The 21,844-nt window shown below is 38.8% G+C and overlaps 2 protein-coding genes across 2 annotated transcripts; one reads left to right on the top strand and one right to left on the bottom strand.

Annotated features, from left to right (window-relative positions):
* Positions 1 to 9,982: 9,982 nt before the first annotated feature.
* On the top strand, positions 9,983 to 10,763 carry LOC131227491 (DNA-binding protein MNB1B-like). Its single transcript, XM_058223278.1, has one exon. It carries the CDS (start codon positions 10,043 to 10,045, stop codon positions 10,466 to 10,468), a length of 426 nt encoding a protein of 141 aa, XP_058079261.1. The 5' UTR covers positions 9,983 to 10,042; the 3' UTR covers positions 10,469 to 10,763.
* Positions 10,764 to 11,118: 355 nt separating this feature from the next.
* Positions 11,119 to 21,844, bottom strand: LOC131227489 (non-functional NADPH-dependent codeinone reductase 2-like). The gene is made up of 4 exons (XM_058223277.1): positions 21,525 to 21,844; positions 17,699 to 17,942; positions 16,948 to 17,127; positions 11,119 to 11,360 (listed from the first exon to the last, which is right to left on the bottom strand). Exons 1-4 carry the CDS (start codon positions 21,827 to 21,829, stop codon positions 11,136 to 11,138), a joined length of 954 nt encoding a protein of 317 aa, XP_058079260.1. The 5' UTR covers positions 21,830 to 21,844; the 3' UTR covers positions 11,119 to 11,135.

The raw sequence follows: 21,844 nt of genomic DNA, 5'->3' as shown, positions 1-21,844 counted from the left end.
GCAGCAGCTGCCCTAGCCAACGTCCACGATTAGATTGGTCTGAATAGTTGGATCAAGCGGGCGAGGGCCTCGAGCTTCCTACCTCAAATTGTTATTGATCACATCGTGGACGAAGGTATCTACACCTCGACAGTTGAGGACAAACGAATTTGGCTAGCTGCGGCGAATGGCGAGCTTTCAGCGGCCTTGGCTTGGTAGAGTATCAGACCTTCTGCACCGAGAAAAAGTTGGGCGAAATGGGTGTGGTGCCCCAAAATCCCGTTGAAACTCTCCCTTCTTGTCTGGAAAATATTCCACAATGCAGTCCTGGTGGATGTTAGGCTATAGAGCAAGGAAGTGAACATGGTGTCCATGTGCAGTTGTTGCCCTCTGCCGTCCTCTCCAGACTCAAAATTAAGCGACCATGTCTTTGCTACGGGTGGGTATGCCAACAGAGTTTGGGATTTCTTTAGGCTCTGCTGTGGTATGCTGGAGCACACGACTGGCACTGCAACTGGTTGCGATCCAACGGTGGAATGTGGCCCACGCCTCCTTGACCTCGCTTAAAGGCTTGATTCCCATATATATTTTTTTGGGAATTGTGGAAGGCCAGGAACATCAACCGGTTCAAAAATGGTGGCATTAAAGCCTCTGATGTTATTCACGGTATCATTTTCTGGATCCATAGGGTCATCGCCTCCCAGCCCGCTCCCAGCCCGCTAAGAAATTTGTCTGTAGCAATGTTAAATGCCTAGCGGATTCTAATCCCCCATCCTAACACCCCGAAGGTTACCATAGTGAAATGGGTCAGACGTTCTACTGGCTAGATTAAACTAAATATGGATGGCTCTGCCAGAGGGAACCCGAGTCTCTCAGGGGGTGGCAGTATTGGGAGAGACGACGACAATGTCAACTTCCTATTTGGCTTCTCCTATGGGTACAACCTCGGCTCTAACGCTAGGGCAGAGATAAAAGCCATCCTAGATAGGCTCATTTTATCTTCCCAATTGGGATTCCTTAAGAGTGCAGGTGGTGAGCGACTCTAACGCTGTGGTGAGGGCCCTGTCCAATGCTTCTAACTCTTGTTAGTCCATCTGGTACTGGAAGGTGAGAATCAAACTCATCTCGCGAGACTTGGAAGTGTAGATAGCCCATACGCCAAGAGAGGCTAACTTGGTTGCTGATAGCTTGGCTAGGCTAGGGGGGGAAACCCAAGTAAATTCCACATTTCATTCTCAGAATTCCCTTCTGGCCTCCATCCAAGGTCTTTTGTTTCGCGATAAAGCGGGCCTAGGTAACCTGTGGGTCGCCTAACCCAGGCTCTCATGTTTTTTTTTTTTTTTTTTCTTTCGATTCTTTCGGTCCTTTTCGTTCATATGATAGGGGGGCCCATTCCTTTTTGCTATTGGCCCACTCTAATGTAGTCCTGTAAGCCGTTTTCGACGCTTTTCCTTGGAAAAAGAAAAGAAAAGAAGAAGAAGAAGAAGGATGTGGATGGAAAACCAGAAAGGTATAGGGCAAGGCTAGTTGCCAAAGATTTAGCACAAAGAGAAGGAATTGATTTCATTGAGTTTTTTTGCCAGAGTTGTCAAATTGGTATCCATTTGTTTTGTACTTTGGCTCGTTGCTTACATGACTTGGACCTTAAGCAAATGGATGTGAAGACGTTGTTCTTGCATGAGGAACTTGAAGAAAAAGTATACATGCAACAAGCAGAAGGATTCATAAAAAAAGGAAAAAGAAAATCTTGTGTGCAAGTTGAATATATCCTTGTATGGATTGAAACAAGCATAAAAACAATGGTATAAATAGTTTGACTCCTTCATGATAGGTATTGGATACTAGAGAAGTGAATATGATCATTGTGTATATATGAAATTTTTTGGTGATGGATCTTTTCTAATCTTGTTCTTATATGTTGATGACATGCTTTTGGCGAGCAAGGACATGGTTAAGATAGATGAACTCAAGGGCCAATTGAATAAATCATTTGAAACGAAGGATCTAGTACCGGCACGTCAAATCCTTGGAATTAAGATTCATCAAGACCAGAAATGTGAGATTTTATCACTTTCTCAAAAGGGGTTCATTAAAAAGATTCTCCACAACTTTGGCATGTGTAATTCAAAACCGGTAAAGATATCTTTTGCTCCATATTTCATATTATCTTCCAAGCAGAGTCTAATTTTAAAAGAGGAAAGGCGTTACATGACACACGTGTCTTATGCTAGTGTGGTTGAAAGCTTAATTTTTGCTATGGTTTGCACTAGACTAGACATAGCTCATGGAGTTGACATACTAAGCAAGTTCATGGGAAATCCAAGTAAAGCTCATTGGGAAGCCGCTAAATGGGTTCTTAAGTACTTGAGAGGCACATGTGATTAGAAGATTACATTTAGCAAACATTCTAAGAAGATGCAAGGTTTCGTTGATGCAAATTTTGCCGGTGATCTTGACAAGAGAAGATCAACAATGGGATATGTTTTTCATTTTCAAATGGGTTGGTCCGTTGGATGACCAAGCTTCAAGGGACGGTGGCAGTGTCTACTACAGATGTCGAGTACATGAAAACTATAGAAGCATGCAAAGAAGCAATTTGGCTTCAAGGTCTATTTGGTGAGATGGGTGTTGATTCGAAGCCTATGGATTTATATTGTGACAACATAAGTGCAATTCACTTGGCTAAGAATCCCATCAATTGCAAGAGGACCAAGTACATTGCAGTTTGACATAACTTAATTTGGCATGTCATGTAAGAAGGAAAAGTTTGTTTGTTGAAAATTGGAACAAAGGAAAATGTAGTGGACATGCTCACAAAACCAGTGCAAATGGAGAAGTTGAATTGAAGCTTGACTTCTCTAGGCTTCAAAGCAAGGTCATGATGGCCGATCGTGGGATTGAGGCTGATCTCCTTAGTAGGCGGGTAGATGGCCTAAGCGGTTTTTTTTTTTTTTCTCTCTTAGCTTTGGGCTTGTACATGGTGAAAAATGAAAGATGGGGGCCATCTTTTTTGTCGGTCCCTGCCCGAATGTGTGATACTGTTGATTGAGTTCGATAATTTTTTATTTTTATTTTTTAAAAGAAAGAAAGTGTTTTTGTTATCAAGGTGGAGATTGTTGAATTAGTGATATTAAAATTACTTGAGCTTTTCTCCCTCTCAAGCCCATGTAAATCATGTTTGACTTGAGCAAACAAAGCCCAAATTGATTGTAGACCCTTGAAGGGGCAATTTTGGTATTTCACTCCTAAAAAGATAGCTTATAAAGTAAGTTATGTTGGGCTTGAGGTAGAATTCCAAATTTGTGTGTGAGCAAGGGTTTTCTCTCATAGGAAAGAAAATGGCTCAAGAGGGATTTCTTCTACAAGGAAAGGTTTAAGATTTTCCAAGGTCTCCCAAAAGAAGCTACTTTTTCTTCCTCTTAAGGTGTTCTTAGTAAGAAGGGTCATTGCTAGGATTACAATGGTGGAGGTATCTCTCTTTCTTTGAGATTGAGTTCAAAGGGTTTTGTAGCTGAATCATTAGGGAAGTTACTCTTTTCCTTGTTCCTTATAATCGTTGTATTTAATGTCTTAAATCAAGTCAGAAAGTCTGTGGATGCCATCGATAGTTTATTCGATGTTACCTTCGATGGCATCAAAAGTGCTCGATCCCATCGAGATTTTCCTAATTTTCTCCAATTGGTCACTAACCTATCTGGGTGCTTTTTCGATGCCATTGATGGATGTTCGATTGAACCTTCGATGACATCGAAGATGGATCAATGCAATCGAGATTTTACAGAAAATCAGGTTTTGTCTCTAAATAGTTTGGGTGTTAGTTCGATACCATCAAAGGATAAGTTTCGATGACATTGAACGTTCTCCGCAGAATTTCGTGGATCTGCCACATCTGTAAAATTTGTTTTCGATTTTGTTTGGGATTCTCCCATAGGTTATAAATATGGGTGTAAACGGGATTAAGAGGTATTCCAAGGGTTTCTAAATCATTATAGGGTTTCAAAGGGGTGTAACAAGGGTGAGATTCGAGGTTGTTTGAATAGGGTAAGCTCTTTTCTCTTTGTAATTTCTGCTTTCATAGTGATCATCTGTCGCTTTGTGTCGTGATTTTTTCCCGAGAGAGTTTTTCCACGTTAAATCGCTGTGTTCTTCTTTGTGTTTGCTTGGTGTTATTTGATTGCTATCTTAGATTCATCTCCATGTGCTTCTGCGGTTCCCTTAACAATAATCTCTCTTTGTAATAGTGAATTATTTCTTTGCCGAATTACTCGTGGAGTAGTTGAAATAGTGAACCACGTAGATATCTTCTGTCATGCCTTGTGTTATTTTTATTTTACTTTTTCTTTAGTATCGTGGACAAATAGTACTTGGGTTATTTTGTGAGTCGTTGAAGCCAATTTTATAACGTGGTATTTCGGTTTCAGAGGTCGATAAGCGACGGTCTTAGTCACAACACTTACCATGCCTTGAAAGTGCACCTAGATCCAAACATTCCAGAGTAGAATATCCATGTCACTTATCGGGTAGAACCCATGACATTCTCTATATCAAAAGTCAATCTAGTTTAACCATTCTCTATATCAAAATTCAATCTAGTTTACTCGCCATCTACAGCAAACAATTAAATTAAAAATCCGAAGCAGAGCATTATTCATCTTTATCATTGTTCATTAATAGTATCCATATCCTCCATGTTTGATTATTTTACATGCTTGTGAAGCCCTGTGTTGGGGATTGTGCTGCAGAATCACATAGAGGTGGATCTAGGATAGTAATCTAAGAGCACCAAGTAAACACAAGAGAACACAAAGATTTAACGTGGAAAACCCTTTTGGGAAAAAACCACGGCACAAAGCGAGAAATTTTCACTATGAAAATAGAAATTACAAAGAGAAAGGACTTACCATACTCGAGCAATCCTCAAATCTATCCCTTGCTCCACCCTTTTAGAAACCTTAGAACCCTTTTAGAAAGCCCTAGAATCCCTTAGAATACCTCTCAATCCCGTTTACACCCATACATATAGTTGTAGAAAGAATGCTAAACAAAATCGGAAAGAATCTTAAACGAAATCGGAAACAAATTTCTCACTTTCACAGTTTTGTGAAAAAATGTGCGCAAAATCTGATTAGATTTAAGACATCAAATACAACAATCTCCACCATGTCTTCAATCTTCAAATATACAGCTTCTTGTCATCTTCTCTTATTTCTGTCTCTCATCATTACTTCATCAGTGCTTTTCGTGCACACTTCGTCCTCCTATTACGCCATCGCCAAGCCCAGAGAAGTTGCATAGAACTTGAACTTCTCTGTAGGAACAACATTGATGAGCATGTCTGCTGGATTCACCCTGGTGTGAATCTTCTTCAGAGTTACGCCTCCTTCCTTAAGCACCTGTCGAATAAAATGGTGACGAACATCAATGTGTTTAGTACGAGAGTGATAAACAAGATTTTTAGCCAAATTGATACTGCTCTCACTATCACAATTAACCAGCACGACCTCCTGTTGAAGTCCCAACTGATTTATCATGCCTCTTAACCAAACACCTTCTTTAAATACTTCTGTTACTGCCATATATTCTGCTTCGGTCGTAGAAAGAGCCACCATGGACTGAAGCTTTGACATCCAACTAATTGCTCCACCCACTAGTACAAACGAGTATCATGAAGTTGACTTTCTGAAATCCACACTGCCTGCGTATTATGAATCCACATACCCTACCAACTTTGTTCTCGTCTTCTCAAAAGTTAAGACGTAGTCTTTTGTAGCTTGAATATATTGAAGTAGCCATTTCACCGCTTCCTAATGTTGCTTTTCGGGGTTTGACATGTATTTGCTCACAACACTAACTGCCTATGAAATATCTGGTCTTGTACAGGCTATGACATACATTAAATTGCCAACCGCATTCGAATAAGGCACATGAGACATAATCTGCTTTTTCTCATTTGATTTAGGACATTGTTCTGAGGAAAGCTTGAAGTGAGCCGCATGGAGAACGCTCACTGGCTTTGCCTGGTCCATCCCATACTTGATCAGCACCTTTTCAAGGTATTCTACCTGTGACAATCAAAGCCTGCTTCTCTTCCAGTCTCTATGAATATCTATACCGAGAACCCTCTTTGCAGCCCCCATAGCTTTCATCTCGAATGTCTCCGATAATTGAGTCTTCAGTACGTTGATTTCAGACATATCATGATAGAGGATCAATATATCATCAACATACAATACTAAGATGATGAATTTGCCATCACTTAGCGACTTGTAATAGACACAGTGATTGTATTCACTCTGAGTAAATTTTCGACTCAACATGAAAGAATCAAATCTTTTATACCACTGCCTAAGTGACTGTTTCAGGTCGTACAATGACCTCATTAACCTGTAAACCTTTTTCTCTGCCCCTTTAACTTCGTAGTAATCTGGTTACTTCATGTAGATCTGCTCTTTCAACTCCCCGTGTAGGCAAGCAGTCTTGACATCCATCTTTCCAGTTCAAGATCGCATTAGGCAACCAGTCCTAACATAAATATGATGGATACTTACTTAACTACTGGCGTAAATATCTCTGTGAAGTTGATTAATTCTCTATGAGCATACCCCTTCACTACCATCCTTTCTTTGTATCTATCCTTTTTTCCTTTTGAATAACCACTTGCATCCTATCGCTTTTCGGCTCACGGGAAGCTCCACCAGCTCCCTTGTGTGATTTTTTGTGCAACGAGTCCATCTCATTATCGACAGTCGCCTTCCACTTTTCTGCATCATGCTCATCAAGAGCCTCCTGAATAGTTGACGGCTCCCCCTCATTTGTAATGAGGGTATATGCGATATTAGAGTCATCCCTGTATCTTGCCGGTAACCTGCGATCATGCAGTGGATTCCTTCTCATAGGTGGCTGCTCCACCTGCTCTTGTACCTCTATATGTGCATCTGTTTTTGCCTGAGTATCATTTGCGTTAATCTGGATGTCTACGATAAACCTTTCTGGTTCCTCTTACTCCTCTTGATCATTCTTGTGGAATAAGAAGCTTTCATTGAATCTAACGTCACGGCCAATGATGATCTTGCGTGTGACCTTGTCGAATAACCTGTTACCTTTAATACCAACACCATAGCCAACAAAAATATACTTTTTAGCTTTATGCTCTAACTTATCTCTCTTAACTGACGGTACATGAAATATGCACAAATGTGAGTAGTTCAGCTTATGACCACTCCATACTTCCTCTGGGATTTTACATTCAATTACCGTAGACGGGGACCGGTTTACTAAATAGCAAGTTGTGTTAACCGCCTCTTTCCATAGGTCCTCGCCTAACGCAACATTACTTAATATGCATTTGGCCTTCTCCAAAAGAGTTCGATTCATCCGCTTAGCTACACTTTTGTTCGGCGTGTGGTGCAATGTGTTATGCCTGATGATCCCTTCATCCTTGCAATATTCATTAAACTCAGTGGAAGTAAATTCTCCACCATTGTCAGTCCTTAAAGCTTTTATTTTTGGCCCTGATTGTTTTTCCACCATTGCCTTCCATTGTTTGAATATGGTGAATACTTCGAATTTACGTTTCATAAAGTAAACCTAAACTTTCCTGGAGCAGTCGTCAATGAATGAAACAAACTATGACAAACCCTTAATGGAAACATCTGGTGATGGCCCTCATACGTTAGAGTGCATATAATTAAACACTCCCTTACATACATATTTTTCAGATTTAAAAGATAATCTAGATTGTTTACCATATATATAATACTTGCATATATCTAAATCAGAATTTTTAAAAGCTGGAATCAATTAACGATCAGATGGTACCTTCATGCCCCGCTCGCTCATGTGGCCCAAACGAGCATGCCACATATGTATAGACGTGGAATCTACAATAGCCGCTGCCGCTCCACCTGCTGAAGTGTTCCCGATAAACCTGTAAAGGTTTCCGTGCCTTTGCGCTCTCATAACCACGAGTGCCCCTTTTGAAACTTTAAGGACACCATCAATACTAGTGAACTTGCACCTTATAGCCTTGAGTGTAACGAGAGAAATCAAACTTTTTTCATATCAGGAATGTGCCTAACATCAGTTAAGGTATGCTTCATCCTATCAAACATCTTGATGCTCACAGTACCAATAGCCATAACATTACAGGCATTGTTATTGCCCATAAAGACCTGTCCACCATCACATTCCTTGTAACTGGTGAATCAACTCCGATGAGAAGTCATGTGATATGATGATCCCGTGTCAAGGATCCACTCATCTCTAAAATTGTCATGCAAGTGTCCGACCATAGACACGGACAAAACATCACCTCCACTTGTTTCTTCATCAGATGTGACAACATTGGCCTCCCTGGAAGAAGCCTCTGAGTTTTCTTTATTTGTTTTAGGATTTGTGCAATCCTTCTTCATGTGTCTATTCATCTCATAGTTCCAGCACTTTAGTTTTCCTTTGCCTTTACCCTTGGATTTGGATATAGGTCTTGAAGATCCTATACCTCACTTAGTATTTCTTTCCCTTGTAAATAGTGTATCGGAAGATGTCCCCATGTCGTCGTTTAAGTTTCTCATGGCCTTCTCTTGAAGGGCCCAGATAACGGTGTCGACACTCAGGGTTTTATTTGCGGTGCACATTGTATCCTTAAATGACTCATATGATGCCGGAAGAGAATTCAATAACATACATGCTTGTTTCTCATCTTTAATCACTTCCTTCATATCCAACAGTTTGCAAGCCAATTTATTAAAGTTTCTGATGTGGACTTCCAGATCTCCACCCTTTACCATATTTGAGGTATACCACTGTAGCTTCAAGTGTAGGTGATTTTCAGAGAATTATTTCGCATAGATATCTTCTAACTTCGCTTATAAATTAGCCGCAATTTTCTCCCTCAAAACATTGTAGGAACCTTATCCGTAAGACATAAACGGATGGAAGTTAAAGCATTCATGTCAAGAGTATTCCAGCTTTCCTCATTCATAGTCAATTTTCGCTCCTTAAGAGCCTTAACTTCGCCTTGCTTGGTTAATAGACTAATTATCTTGATCTTCTATAACTCAATATTATTTTTGCCTGAGTACTTCTCAATATTAAACTTGGCATTTCCCATTAATGCTAATCCTCCAGATCTAGATCTGTGCCCCAACGATTGCTCTGATACCACATGTTGGGGATTATGCTGTGGAATCACACAGAGATGGATCTAGGAGAAATCCAAGAGCACCAAGCAAACACAAGAGAACACATAGATTTAACGTAGAAAACCCTTTCGAGAAAAAACTACGGCACAAAGTTACAGATCTTCAATATGAAAGCAGAATTACAAAGAGAAAGGACTTACTAGACTTTTTTTTTTTGGGAAAAGGTGGCATAATGCCACTATTTTCATTGAAGAGAAGAACATGTACAGGGGGCTCAGAAAAAAAAACACCGAGACCCCGGGAGAGACGTTGCACATTCGGGAGGGCTAGGCAACTAGGCCCTCCTATCATATCGAGGAAAAGGAAAGAAAAAAGAAAAACCTATGACGTGCGCAGCACGCCAATCCCTATCCTATCAAGGACGAACTCCCCACGGGAAAGGGACGGGAGATCAGAAGGCACCTGGAAAATCTTGTTCTGCTAATTGTTACTACCCCAGCGGGCCAGACTGTCAGCCACCCTGTTAGCCTCAAAGACTTACTAGACTTGAGCAATCCTCAAATCTCTCCCTTGCTCCACCTTTTTAGAAATCATATAACCTTTTTAGAAATCCTTAGAATCCCTTATAATACCTCCCAATCCCATTTACACCCATATATATAGTTGTAGAAAGAATCCCAAACAAAATCGGAAAGAATACTAAACGAAATCGGAAACAAATTCTGCACTTTCGCAGTTTTGCGAAAAAATCTACGTAGAATTTGATTAGATTTAAGACATCAAATACAACACCCTGACCATCAACATTCAGGGACATGCACAGATATGAAAGAAGTATGTGATACACCCAACACACCAAACCTCTCTCTTTATTTTTCTCTCTCCTGAAACCTTAACCCTAAGCCTAACCCAAAGGTCTTGCAATGAAAGGAAGGAAATCGAAGGCTGAAACGGTTAAAAAAGCTGATAGTAGGCTCTCTATAAAGAGGAAAGCAACCGATAAAGTGAGCACGAAACAAGTGAAGAAGGAGAAACCTGGAAAGGATCCTAACAAGCCGGAAAGGCCTCTGAGCGCCCTTATCATTTTCATGGAGAACTTTCGGAAACAGTTCAAGGAGAAAAATCCTGGCAACAAATCCGTTGCTGCTCTCGGTAAGGCTGCTGGAGAGAAATGGAAGTCGATGTCGACATCTGATAAAGCACCGTATGAATCTAAAGCAGCTAAGAGGAAGGCCGAATACAACAAGGTTATGGCGTCTTACAATGAGGAGGAATCTGACAAGTCGAAGTTGGAAGTAAATGATGAAGATGATGAGGAAGAGAGTGGAGAGGAAGAGGATGATGACTAGGCAGATAAAAGGGGGCGAAAAAATGGGAAGCAGAGATGTGTAGGTTTGTAGTACTTCTGATCAAAATCTCATGTGATTACGATAAGGAAAGTTGTTTTTGGGTTTTTTCCGTTCTTTGCAATTGTTTCTGGATGTTTCTAGTAGCTTATGGCTGTATCCTGGCCATTCGTTGATCCTGTACTTAACCTTTCGCTTCATGCTTCAACAACTCAGGTGTAGTTTTCTGTTTCTGGCCCTATCTCTACAAGATCTCTGCTATTGGTTCCCAAACATAATTAGTTTGGTTTGGTTTTCTCTTAGAAAAAAAAAAAAAGAAAAAAAGTAGGAGAAAAAAGTGTGTGATATATGAGCTTTCCATCTGGTTGGAAACAGTGCTTAAATCTTCGCTTGGAAGGTTAGGCAGTTTCAGCTCTCAATGTACAAAGTAAACTGGAAATTAAAATGATTATATCTTTCCGTCGATTTGTTTCATATGCTGTCTCCCTCATGCGTTGTGCAATGGCCTAATTTTTGGGCCGTAAGATCTAAAAAGTCTAACCCACGCCTTAAGGAAATCCCAGATCTTACATGTGTTCCATATAGGCCCATATGAGGAATTATAGCAAACCGTTCTATCACACACACCCACACAGACACACACATGCGCGTGGCAATAGATAGAGTTACGTTATTCCTCTCCGTCCCATAGCTCCTCTATTGTTTTGAATGGCCCACCTGGAGAAACGAAGAATTCTCCCGAAAGTCCCCTACGCTGTGAAATCTGACTGATTTCTTGCAAATCTTGCTCACTCAATTCCCAATCGAAGATCTGAAGGTTCTCTTTCATTCTCTCCTTGTTGAAGCTTTTCACCACCACACTCACTCCTTGCTCATGCAACCACCTTAGAGAAACCTGTGTTACATGTAATATTGATACATGTCAAATACTACACGAGGAAGAAGATGTTATAGTTAGTTTAGTGAAAAAACGATATTGGCTCCATTTGCATCACCAACATGTTAGACATAGTGGCAATAAAAACTCATATTGGAAAGAAGATTCGTTTCTCAATGGATCTCCATCTTGGGTGGGAATTTTGGACCCTAGATTTAGCATTACTTGTAAAGGGTTTACGAAGAAGATGATTATGACAATGCCAATGACGACAATGACAATGATCGCATATCTAAATCCACATGCAAAAATCCAAATTAGGGAGGAAACATCCAAAATCTTGAATCGAGAAGAAGAAGAAAGAAAGATGGTGGTGGTGATGATGATGATAATAGAATGATGGTGATGATGGAAGCTAAGAAAAATATTCCACAAATCAACGCCCGAGAAAAGGCCAAAAATGAAAACCCCAGAAATCCATGCCTAAGAAAATGCCAAAAAAGAATTCAAAAAACCCCACAAATCGATTCCAAAGAACATACTCAAGAATCCAAAATTGAAATGAAGAAAATCTTGATTTGAGAAGAAGAGGAGTGATGTAAAACGTGTCACAGATACATTCCTAAAGTGGTTAGACCAAAAGAAGGTGGACCATAAATTGATCATAACTTTTGATCTGGGTATCATTGCGGTGCACCAGACCGAGTATCATGAACCGAAGTAGAATGAGAACTGAAGGACGAGTTCTTTTGAGGTGGAGGGGACTGATGTAGAGTGGGTCGCGGACACTTTCATGCCCAAGATGGACTAGAGAAGGCCTGATCAGAGGCAGAAATCATCATGACCATCAAAACCTTAAAATAAGCATATCTCGCAAACCGGAATGAGTTACTTGACGTATCATATACAATTTTGGGTAGGACGAGCTAATTTAACCAACCAACCTGGCTATGCCGGGTTTCCCATGCCGAATTTACGAGATTCCATCCTATGGACGGTCAAATTTCATGTTTATTTTCATTTTTGCTATTTTTAGTAAGTTTTAGTTTGATTATAACTCTTCATCCGTTGGGCTTCAGGAGTTGTGTCCAACATGAAAAGTGCTTAGAATAATTAGGAGAATAACATGGTTAAGCCACATAGGACACTTACTATAAAAGTAAATTTACTATATTTATAGTGAGTTACGAATTTTAGAGAATTTTAATTATAGTTTGCTTCTGATTTCTCTCCCATTGCTTGGTCTCCCTATTTAAAGGGTTGTGAACTCCTTTATTTCATCTATCAATCAATCAATTAAATTTCGAATTTATTAGAATTTATTTCTATTTTCTTGCTTTCTTTCCTCGTGGATTCGAGAAGTCTCTGTGAGGAGTCCAGAGAAGCTCCATGGATTCAGAGTAGTTATCCTTGAGGAAGATGGTAATCGACCTCATCACGTTCATCCCTGCGTCAAGGAGAGAGGAGAAAGAGGAGCAAAATTGAGATCCTAACCATCGACTACGTAAAAAAATAATTATATAAAAATAAGAAAGGACTCTTCTAGTCAACTTGGGACTCACGTGGTTGACTCAACTGATTATTGATAGAGTCTTTTGCTAGGTACTAGTTTGCAAACTTTTTTTTTTTTACACATGCACCCGACACACACCCTAGTGGGATTTCACCACCTATGGGTCATGAACCCATGACCTCGTGTTTTTTTGTTTTTTTTTTTTTCTCTCTCTGTTGGTGTCTTTATAATTTGTGTCTTTGTATGGTACATCAAATCATCGAAAAGGATTATATTTTTCATGAACCTAGGCAATTTATTTTATTTTATTTTATTTTTATTTTTTATGAAACTTGGCAATTGCTAAATTGAGGTAGAGAGAAAGTTGATAGTTATTGAATTAACAAATAATGAAAATAGGAAAAAAGGTGAAAGATAAAAATGACTTTTTATTGAAAATTTAAACAAAAATTTTGATTTTACTAATAATTGCCTAAACTGTATAAACTTCCTAAAACATAAAATTGCTAATGCATGGAGAAAGAGGATATCATTGTCTTTTTTTTTTTTTTTTTTTCATGAATAGCCTATACATACATATGGAAAGAGAAAATCCCTATAAAACAAGAATAAAGTTGATATTATTGAATGATTGCCATTTACAACTTATCTAATAGCTTTAGGTAAGCAGAAGAGTCTAGACTCCTAATCTAACTCGAAATAGGAAGCTTTTCTGAAATGGTAAAATTTTAAAAAAATATTACAAGTTATCTAAAATCATAAGAGATCTTACATGACCAAAACAAGGACTCTAGATACAATTAGATTCAAAATCCTAAAAAAAGAAGAAGAAGCAAAGCTTGTTAAAAATAAACTAAAACCTTGACCTTTAAAATGATTGAAATTTGAAAAGTCGTTTAAGGGCCAATGAACCTTAGATGATTGAATAAATAATAAAGCTCGTGAATAACTTTCTAACAACATGTTATATGTGGAAAATGGATTAATGATTGTTAGTTTCTGGTTTTTGAAAGCTATAGTGTGCATTTAGGCTATTTTAACACTAATAAAACCTTCTGGTCGGAGTTTGTGTGATCCTAGCCTTACATTGAATCGTATATCAAAATAGCATCATCTATTCTTTTGCAAAGAAGTGGAGTTGACTATCGTGGGGCTCATGTAGTGTGTTTATGATATCTAACCCTTCCAACAGTTATATCCCACAATAATGACCACATGAACAAAAGAAACGCTGACAAAGGCATTTTGGTCATTCACATCGCAAGAAGCGCGTTTAAGGACCTCAAAAAGTAAAGGGCATTGTTTGGGGTAAGTTTGTTTACAAGCCATATGCGCATGTACATGCTTTACAGATAAAGCATCTTATTAGGAACATTTTTGCACGTATAAATACTTCACTATGTAAGTAGTTTATCACGTTTCTCTTTTGGTCTATTTACCTATGCAAATCATTTTGCCATATTTATCGTGGTGTTGCATACAAGTGTGGAAATCTGTATTCAAAGTATGTTGGATATAATATGTAATGCAAGGAGGACGTGTAGAGGTCGAGCATCGTCTTCCTCAAGGATAACTACTCTGAATCCATGGAGTTTTCCTAGACTCCTCACAGAGACTTCTCGAATCCATGAGAAAAAGAAAAAAAAGAAATAAATTATATAAAAATCGTAATTTGATTGATATATGAATAAATGAGTTTACAAGCATTAAATACGGATACTAAGCTATAAAAGAAGTTTCAGACTTAAACTACAACTAAAACTCCTAGAAATCGCGACTTACTATAAATATTTAACTTATTATTTATAGACGGTTGTGATTTTTTTTTTTTTTTTTTAATTTAATTTTATTTTAATCTAGACCAAATACATTCATTGAAGTAAGGTTTACAAATGTACTTCGGGAGGGGCCGACAACAACAAAAAAAGGAGGGGCCCTCCTATCATGAGAAAGGGAAAGAGAACTACCAAAAAACAGCAGGAGGGAAACTACCCCTGCACCGGCCTATCACGCAAAAAACCCAGCCCCACTTGATCCAGAAAGAGTAGGCCTCTCGTAATGCGAGGGAGGTTTGGAACATTTGAGAAGAAAGAGCGGGCCTGGCTTTCGCTACCTCTGGGCTAGGCTATCGGCGACCCCATTAGCTTCTCTAGGGCAATGGGAAAAAGACATACATCTGAGATTTCAGGTGCTGGATCCTGGCCCACCAGTAGTATAGGTTCCGGGGAGGGGAGGAGATCCCATTGAGGCTGTCCACCACTATCTTGGAGTCACTCTCGACATCCACCTTGCGAAACCCTCTAGACAGACAGAGAGAAATACCCTCCCAAATGGCCCGGATCTCATAGATGGTCGTGATTCCTACTAGTGTGCATGGTTTTCGGCCAAAAATTGTAAGTGTCCTATTTGGCTTCACCATGCTATTCTGCTAATTTTTTAAGCACTTTTCATGTTGGGCGCAACTCCTAAAGCCCAACGCATGAAAAGTTATAATCAAACTAAAACTTTTTATAAATAGTAAAAATGAAATTAAAACAGGAATTTGACCGTTGATCTGATGGTATTTCACAAATTCAGCGTGGATAACCCGGCACAGCCGGGTTGGGTGGCTAAAGTTGCTCGTCCTACCCCAAAATCACATATGATACGTCCGATAGTTCATTCCGATTTGTGAGATACGTGTGTTTTAAATTCTGATGGTCCGGATCATCTCCATCTTTGATCGGGCCTTTTCTGATCCATCTTGGCCATGAAAGTTTCCACGACCCGCTCTACATCAATATGTTTGTTCATGTTCCAGGAACCATCAATCAAATCATAGCAAACAGGTCCAACATAAACATTGACATATTGGGGCCACATTTATGGGCCCCAAGTATGGACAAGCTTATTTGTCCATGTCCAGATCATCATGTATATAAGAAATCATCATTTGGTCCATCACATCCATCCAAAATTTGACAAATGGCCCCATCATATTAGGAAACGCTTGATCATTGACATGGACAAGCCATCAAATGGGCCTATTCTTGATGGCCAACTCCCTGCACGTCACTTCGTTTGGATGATCCTAACCATTGATTAAAGGCTTTTTTTTTAAAAAATTTATTTATTTATTTATTTAAAAAACAATATAATTTTATTAACAATGGTCGTAAAGTTATTTTGCCTTATATGAAGCTGTTCGGCCCTTTGATATGGGCCGCACCATTTTTTGAAAAAAAAATAAAAATCATCTATACATTATCTCAATTAATTGGGATCGACTACATTAATCCTGTTATGCTTATTCCACACTGTAAAAGGCCAGACCTGCAGCTACAACTTTGATTATTAAGTCTTGAGCACCCTAGCATGAGTTTGGAATATTATATTGTTTGGATTAATAATGGAAGCTATGGCCAATTGTCAACTTTTATTTATTTATTTTTATTTTTAAGGTTATCTATATTTCATTTGGAAAAGAGCACAAAGGCGCCACAATTAATGCGAAGTTCGGGCAAGGCCAACGACAAAAGGGAGTCAGCCCCCCAATCATGTGTGACAAAAGAAAGGGCGGATTAGGCCTCACGAAGGTAGCCTAATCCAACTTGACACAACCCTCCTTTTTATTAGAGCAATCCTAAGATCAACATCCTATATTCTAGATTTTTTTTTAAGGGCATGTTTGCTTGCAAAAATACAATGGAACTTTACGATTTTTAGATCAACCCTCCTTTGCCCAATACAATAAATTATTACATAGGTTGATTATAATCAAGCACAGTCTCATATATAATACATTGGTTAATTAATTAACTAGTTGATTACAATCAATGAGTTATAGAGGAAAACATTTTCTTGTGGAGGAGGGTATGAATTTTTTCAGCCATTTATATAGAAAATTGACAGCTGTGAAAATTTTTAAAGGAGAAATTGGCCCAGACCAATGAACAATAGCAAATCAGGTTAAGATATGTAATGTACAACCAATGCGTGCTTTTTAAAACTCTCTCGTAAAATCACAAAATGAATTAGTACAGCATGAGGAAAATTTTTGTTATATCATCTATAAAATTTCATATGAGAGGGAAAGAGAGAGAGATTTCAAACCTGAGCAATGGTTTTTCCTCTAGTACTTGCAATTTGTTTAAGGATTGGACTCTCCATTACTGCAAGCGATCCCCAGGGGGCTCCATTCGCCCCGAGCGGAGACCATGCACTCAAGTGAACTCCATGCTCCTTGCAGAATTCTCTAAGCTTGCTTTGCTGCCATGTTGGGTTCATTTCCACCTAATAACATATCATCACTTTGGTCGTCATCTGAATCATTATCATCACCAAAATATTACCATTACCCACGCATACAGCCAATGAATTCCCTGCCATACATGTACCCTGATCCAAACCATCCAAATCTTGGGCTCCATTGAAGATGTATCACAACCGTAGACATAAATACATTTCTAGGATAAGCATATTTACCAGAAACGTTTCTAGTCGATCCGGCAATGAGAAAGGTTCCCATCAAATGGACTATTAAGATCGAAAACATTCAATGGTCCAAATTCAACAAACAAATGTCCAGTCATCAAAATAATTTTGATCCCTATCTAAAGTTAAACAGAGAATTTGTGTTTTTAGTGAACGTATGCCATATGAACACACACACACTCACACCTATATATATATATATATATATATATATATATATATATATATATATATATATATGTTTTTATTTTTTATTTTTTAATTTAAATTCCATAGTAAATATCTCTAAAAAGGAAGGGGATTTACAGAGGCTTTGGGTGGGCATCACAAAATGATCGATACCTCACCTATTGTGTAGTGAATATCATACCTGATTCACGGCTGGAGGTATCTTGGCGTGGGCCATCAGTTGCAATATCTTCTTTGAAGAGAAGTTGCTGACTCCGATGGATTTTGTGAGGCCCAGCTTTTGACACTCCTCCATTGCTTCCCACACGGATTTGAAATCCATGGGGACAAGGTCGTCCTTGCTGAAGGGAAGTCTACATTCCCCTGGCTTTAAGCTCGCTGGCCAATGAATGAGATAGAGATCAAGGTACTCCAACCCTAGATTCCTACAACCAACTAAAAAATCTTAGTGGGTCAGTCTCACATGAGAGGCCTGCTAGTTTGTCATGTGTGTTAATGGATGGACCCCACATGGTTACAAAATTTGCAACAATCCCATGTACGGTACTCCAGGAAATAATTCTATAACAACGGCGGCATTTGAAGCTTTCTATTGGGAGAATCGGCAAGCCATGAAAAGACTGCAGGCAGCGATCAACCATTTGACAAAAGCCATATGACAGGTCAATGTTCATAATATTAAGCAATATGAGACCGACGATGGAGCTTGCGGTCATAATGTTCATGGTGAGACATTGATAATGAATCGCAAACCACAACCCGATAATGGTGAATCATAGGCTACTACATAGATTGTAAGGTAAGCGTTGTACATGCTAAAGGTAGAAATAGATTTACAGTGGGGCAACATCTTTCGAACAAGGTTCATTGTAAATCAGAAAGTCTGTAATGTTATCATCGATGTTAGGAGCAACAAGAATCTCATATTAAAAACAATGGTTTAAAAGCTGCAACTGAAAATAGAAAAATATCCCTCTTCATATACGATTGGATGAAATAAAGAGATTAACAAAATAGAGGTAACTGAACGATGTCGTATATCATTTTCCATTGGTAATATTATAAGGACGAAGTAATTGTATGAAGTAGTCGACATAGAAACTTGTCACATGTTATTGTGTCGACCATGTCAATATAATGTTGATGCTACGCAAAAAGGTCGGGATAATGTATTTATATTTATTAAAGATGGTAGAAAGATTATCCTCGCCCCTATAGGAACGGTGAACCAATCCAAAACTTTTAAAAAATGGGGGGACAGTATCTCATAACTAAACATGATTTTGTCAAACAATCTGAGGAGACGGGAGATGTAGATGCATTAGTTAAAAATGACAAAGATGTGGAGCCCGAGAACATCACAAATGATTTAAAACCAGTGTTGCAGGAGTTTAAGGCAATTGTGTCTAATCAACTTCCTAAGGAGTTCTACGATGTTAGATCCTTTTAAAGTCATGGAGGATGAGTGTTTGGTTGTTGGTTGCTTTTGTTGTATAGCGACTGTTTCCCTGCTTTCCTTCTGGTTCTGCCCAGCCTCTTCAGTTCTGTGGCTGAATTTGAGTGGTCCTCTACCTAGCCCAGGATTTTTTGATTCAGGTAGCCGATGAAGCTGAAGGTTGCATCATCAATCGAGGGTTCTGTTGTGCCTACTTGGCTGTTGGCCCATCCCAAATCAGGGGGCTCTCCCCTCAAGATTATGTAATTTTGGGGGCGATGGGTTGCCAGTTGGAGTTTGTTAGAGTCTAGCCTTCCTCTCCTTCCTAATCCCCGCCCCCCAGTTTTTGTTTTTGTCCTTTATTGTTTTTCCTTTTGGGTAGTGTTCCTGCTATGATAGGTGTGGCTTGATGTTTTTTGTTTCGGAGCCCACCTGACATACAAGGCTGTAAGCTTCATTTGGCAACATACATCCTGTAGATGGGGTTTTCCACCTGGTTTTTCAAAAAAAAAAAAAAAAAAAACTTCCTAAGGAGTTACCTCCCATGTGAGATATACAAAACCATATTGATCTTATTCTAGGGGCAAGTCCGTCTAATTGCCCACATTACTAGAAAAGAGTGTGAGATCTTATAGGCACAAGTGGAGGAATTGATCAATATGAGTCAAGTTAATGAGAGTATGAGTACATGTGTTGTATCAACTTAAGAGCCTGATGCAAACTACAAGGAAAATATTGATAAACATCAGCGCCTGAAATTATTTGATTATTATGAGCCAAGTCTCTTGAGTAATTTGAAGATGAGTTTTTTTTTTCAAGTGAAGTGGTTTGGCGTAGGATGTGATACAGATACATTCCTAGCATGGTTAGACCAAAAGAAGGTGAGCCATAAATTGCCCTTAACTTTTGATTCGGGTATTGTTACGGGATGCACAACCTATCAATCATTACTGTGATGGGCCATCTGGGGTGAACTGACTAACAAAATGGGTTGCGTTTATCCATTTTGCAAGAAAATTCATTCTTTCAGCTCAAAAACAAAATTTTAGGAAAAAAAAAAACTATTTTTAGTAATTATGATTTTTGTAGTATATCCTTATTTTTTAAGTTTTAGATTTTTCTTATTTTTTTAGAAATAACTTGTAATCGTGCTAGGACTCTTCCAGCAAAAGTTTATTTTAAATTTTTATTTTTAGAAATTAGGCTTTAAAATAATTTTACTAGACTTAAGACTTTTATTAGAGTTAGAATTTTATTATTTTTGATAATTACAAATTTTGGCTTATTTTTTCTTTATTAATGGTGTAATTGGTCTACACAAACCTTAGATAATTATTGATTAATAAAATTTTACTTTTTCTTGTGGATTCAAGGTTTTAATCACTTGAGGAGGACGATGATCTTTCTCATTATCTCTTCACGCTCTTCCCTACGTCTCCCATTGGTTATACTCAAATACTGGAATGAGTCTTTACTTGACTTGACTCAATATTTAATAATTATATTAATATTATTTATAAAAATTCTATATATATATATATATATATATATATATATATATATATATATATATATATATATATAAAGTGCTTCGTTTTTTTCTCTAGAAAGGTGGGAGCATGCAGCACACTATCTGTGCCTTTATTAATCTCAAGGATAAGGAAAGAAAAAAAAGGGTACAGTAATTTGGGCAGGCCCAGAAAAAGGATCAGGCTACACCTACCATATGAGCGCGAAACCAAACTCAACCCATGGTTGGAAAAAATGGTAAAATGAGCCAAAAGAGAAAATAAAAATCGGATTAATCTTCCCTGCGAGCATCACTTTGGAAAGACTTTCCCATGCTGGCTTTGTCTAAAGCAACCAGACCCCAAATTTCCCACGGAAGCTCCATCTTATTTATGAACCAGCAACTAGGCTCACAATTACTACCTTAGTCAAGCTAGGCTGTCCACTACGGAGTTCCCCTTTCTCAAGTTTTGTGAGTTCTTGGAGTTGGACTGTGTCAAATAAACCAATTCCCCATAGAACCAAATGTTCCAAGGAATTGGGCAGAGGGTTCTAAAAATGGCGTCATGTAATGACTTGAGAATCGGATTCAGTAAAGACGTTTTTTTTTTTTTTTTCCCCCAAAAGGAGTCTCGCCCCTATAATGTGATGATATGAACAGGGGATGAATAAGACAGACTTTCAGGTGGGCACCCAAAAAAAGAAAAAAAAAAAAGAAAAAAAAAAGAAGACGTTATTGAGTCCCAAACTACAACAAATACTAATCCCATCCAACACCGACCATGCTTCCACTGAGTTTGTGACCTGGCCATAAGCCTGGTGGAAGGGGTGCTTGGCTTGTTCGCTAGAGGCATTGCTATCTTTACTTAGATCATGTGAAACCCAGTTCTTACTTTTTTTCTGGGATAAAAATGACTTGCATTTGGGTGACTTGTTTTGAGTTTCACGATGGCCTGGCTCAAAATCTTGCTGAGTCGAGTTTAACTCGGTTGACTTGATTCATGGGTCAACTCGACTCAGCCAAGCTTCAAGTTGACTTAGATAATCAGAATAAGATGATTACTCTAAGGTTTTCTTAAGCGCTGGAAGGACCCGGTCGTGGTGTGCATTGTTGCACCATAGCTTGGAGGTGATGAAGAGCTCGCCACGGGTCTTGATGATGCCACGTCGGACCGCTTCTGCTATGGCTTCGCCGAGGTGCCGTTCTGTCCCATACACTGCAGCCGTGTCGAAGTGCCTGTAGCCAAGATCGATAGCCTGGATGAAGGTGGACACGAGATCATCAGGGATTGCTGCGGTTGCTGTTCCCATGGCTAGCAATGGGATCTTCTCTCCCGAACTAAGGACTGCTTCTTGATTCCCGCCCATGATCTTTGACTGATA

Source organism: Magnolia sinica, chromosome 15 (genome assembly GCF_029962835.1).
Source record: "Magnolia sinica isolate HGM2019 chromosome 15, MsV1, whole genome shotgun sequence".
Taxonomy (NCBI): domain Eukaryota; kingdom Viridiplantae; phylum Streptophyta; class Magnoliopsida; order Magnoliales; family Magnoliaceae; genus Magnolia; species Magnolia sinica.
The sequence above is the reverse complement of the archived record's forward strand: the minus strand, read 5'-3'. Positions and strand labels throughout refer to the sequence as shown.

Coding starts and splice junctions, on each gene's coding strand:
- LOC131227491 (XM_058223278.1), top strand. CDS start 10,043: ATGAAAGGAAGGAAATCGAAGGCTGAAACGGTTAAAAAAGCTGATAGT.
- LOC131227489 (XM_058223277.1), bottom strand. CDS start 21,829: ATGGGCGGGAATCAAGAAGCAGTCCTTAGTTCGGGAGAGAAGATCCCA. Junction 17,128..17,698: donor TACCTCCAGCCGTGAATCAG/GTATGATATTCA, acceptor ATATGTTATTAG/GTGGAAATGAACCCAACATG. Junction 11,361..16,947: donor GAGGAAAAACCATTGCTCAG/GTTTGAAATCTC, acceptor CATGTAACACAG/GTTTCTCTAAGGTGGTTGCA.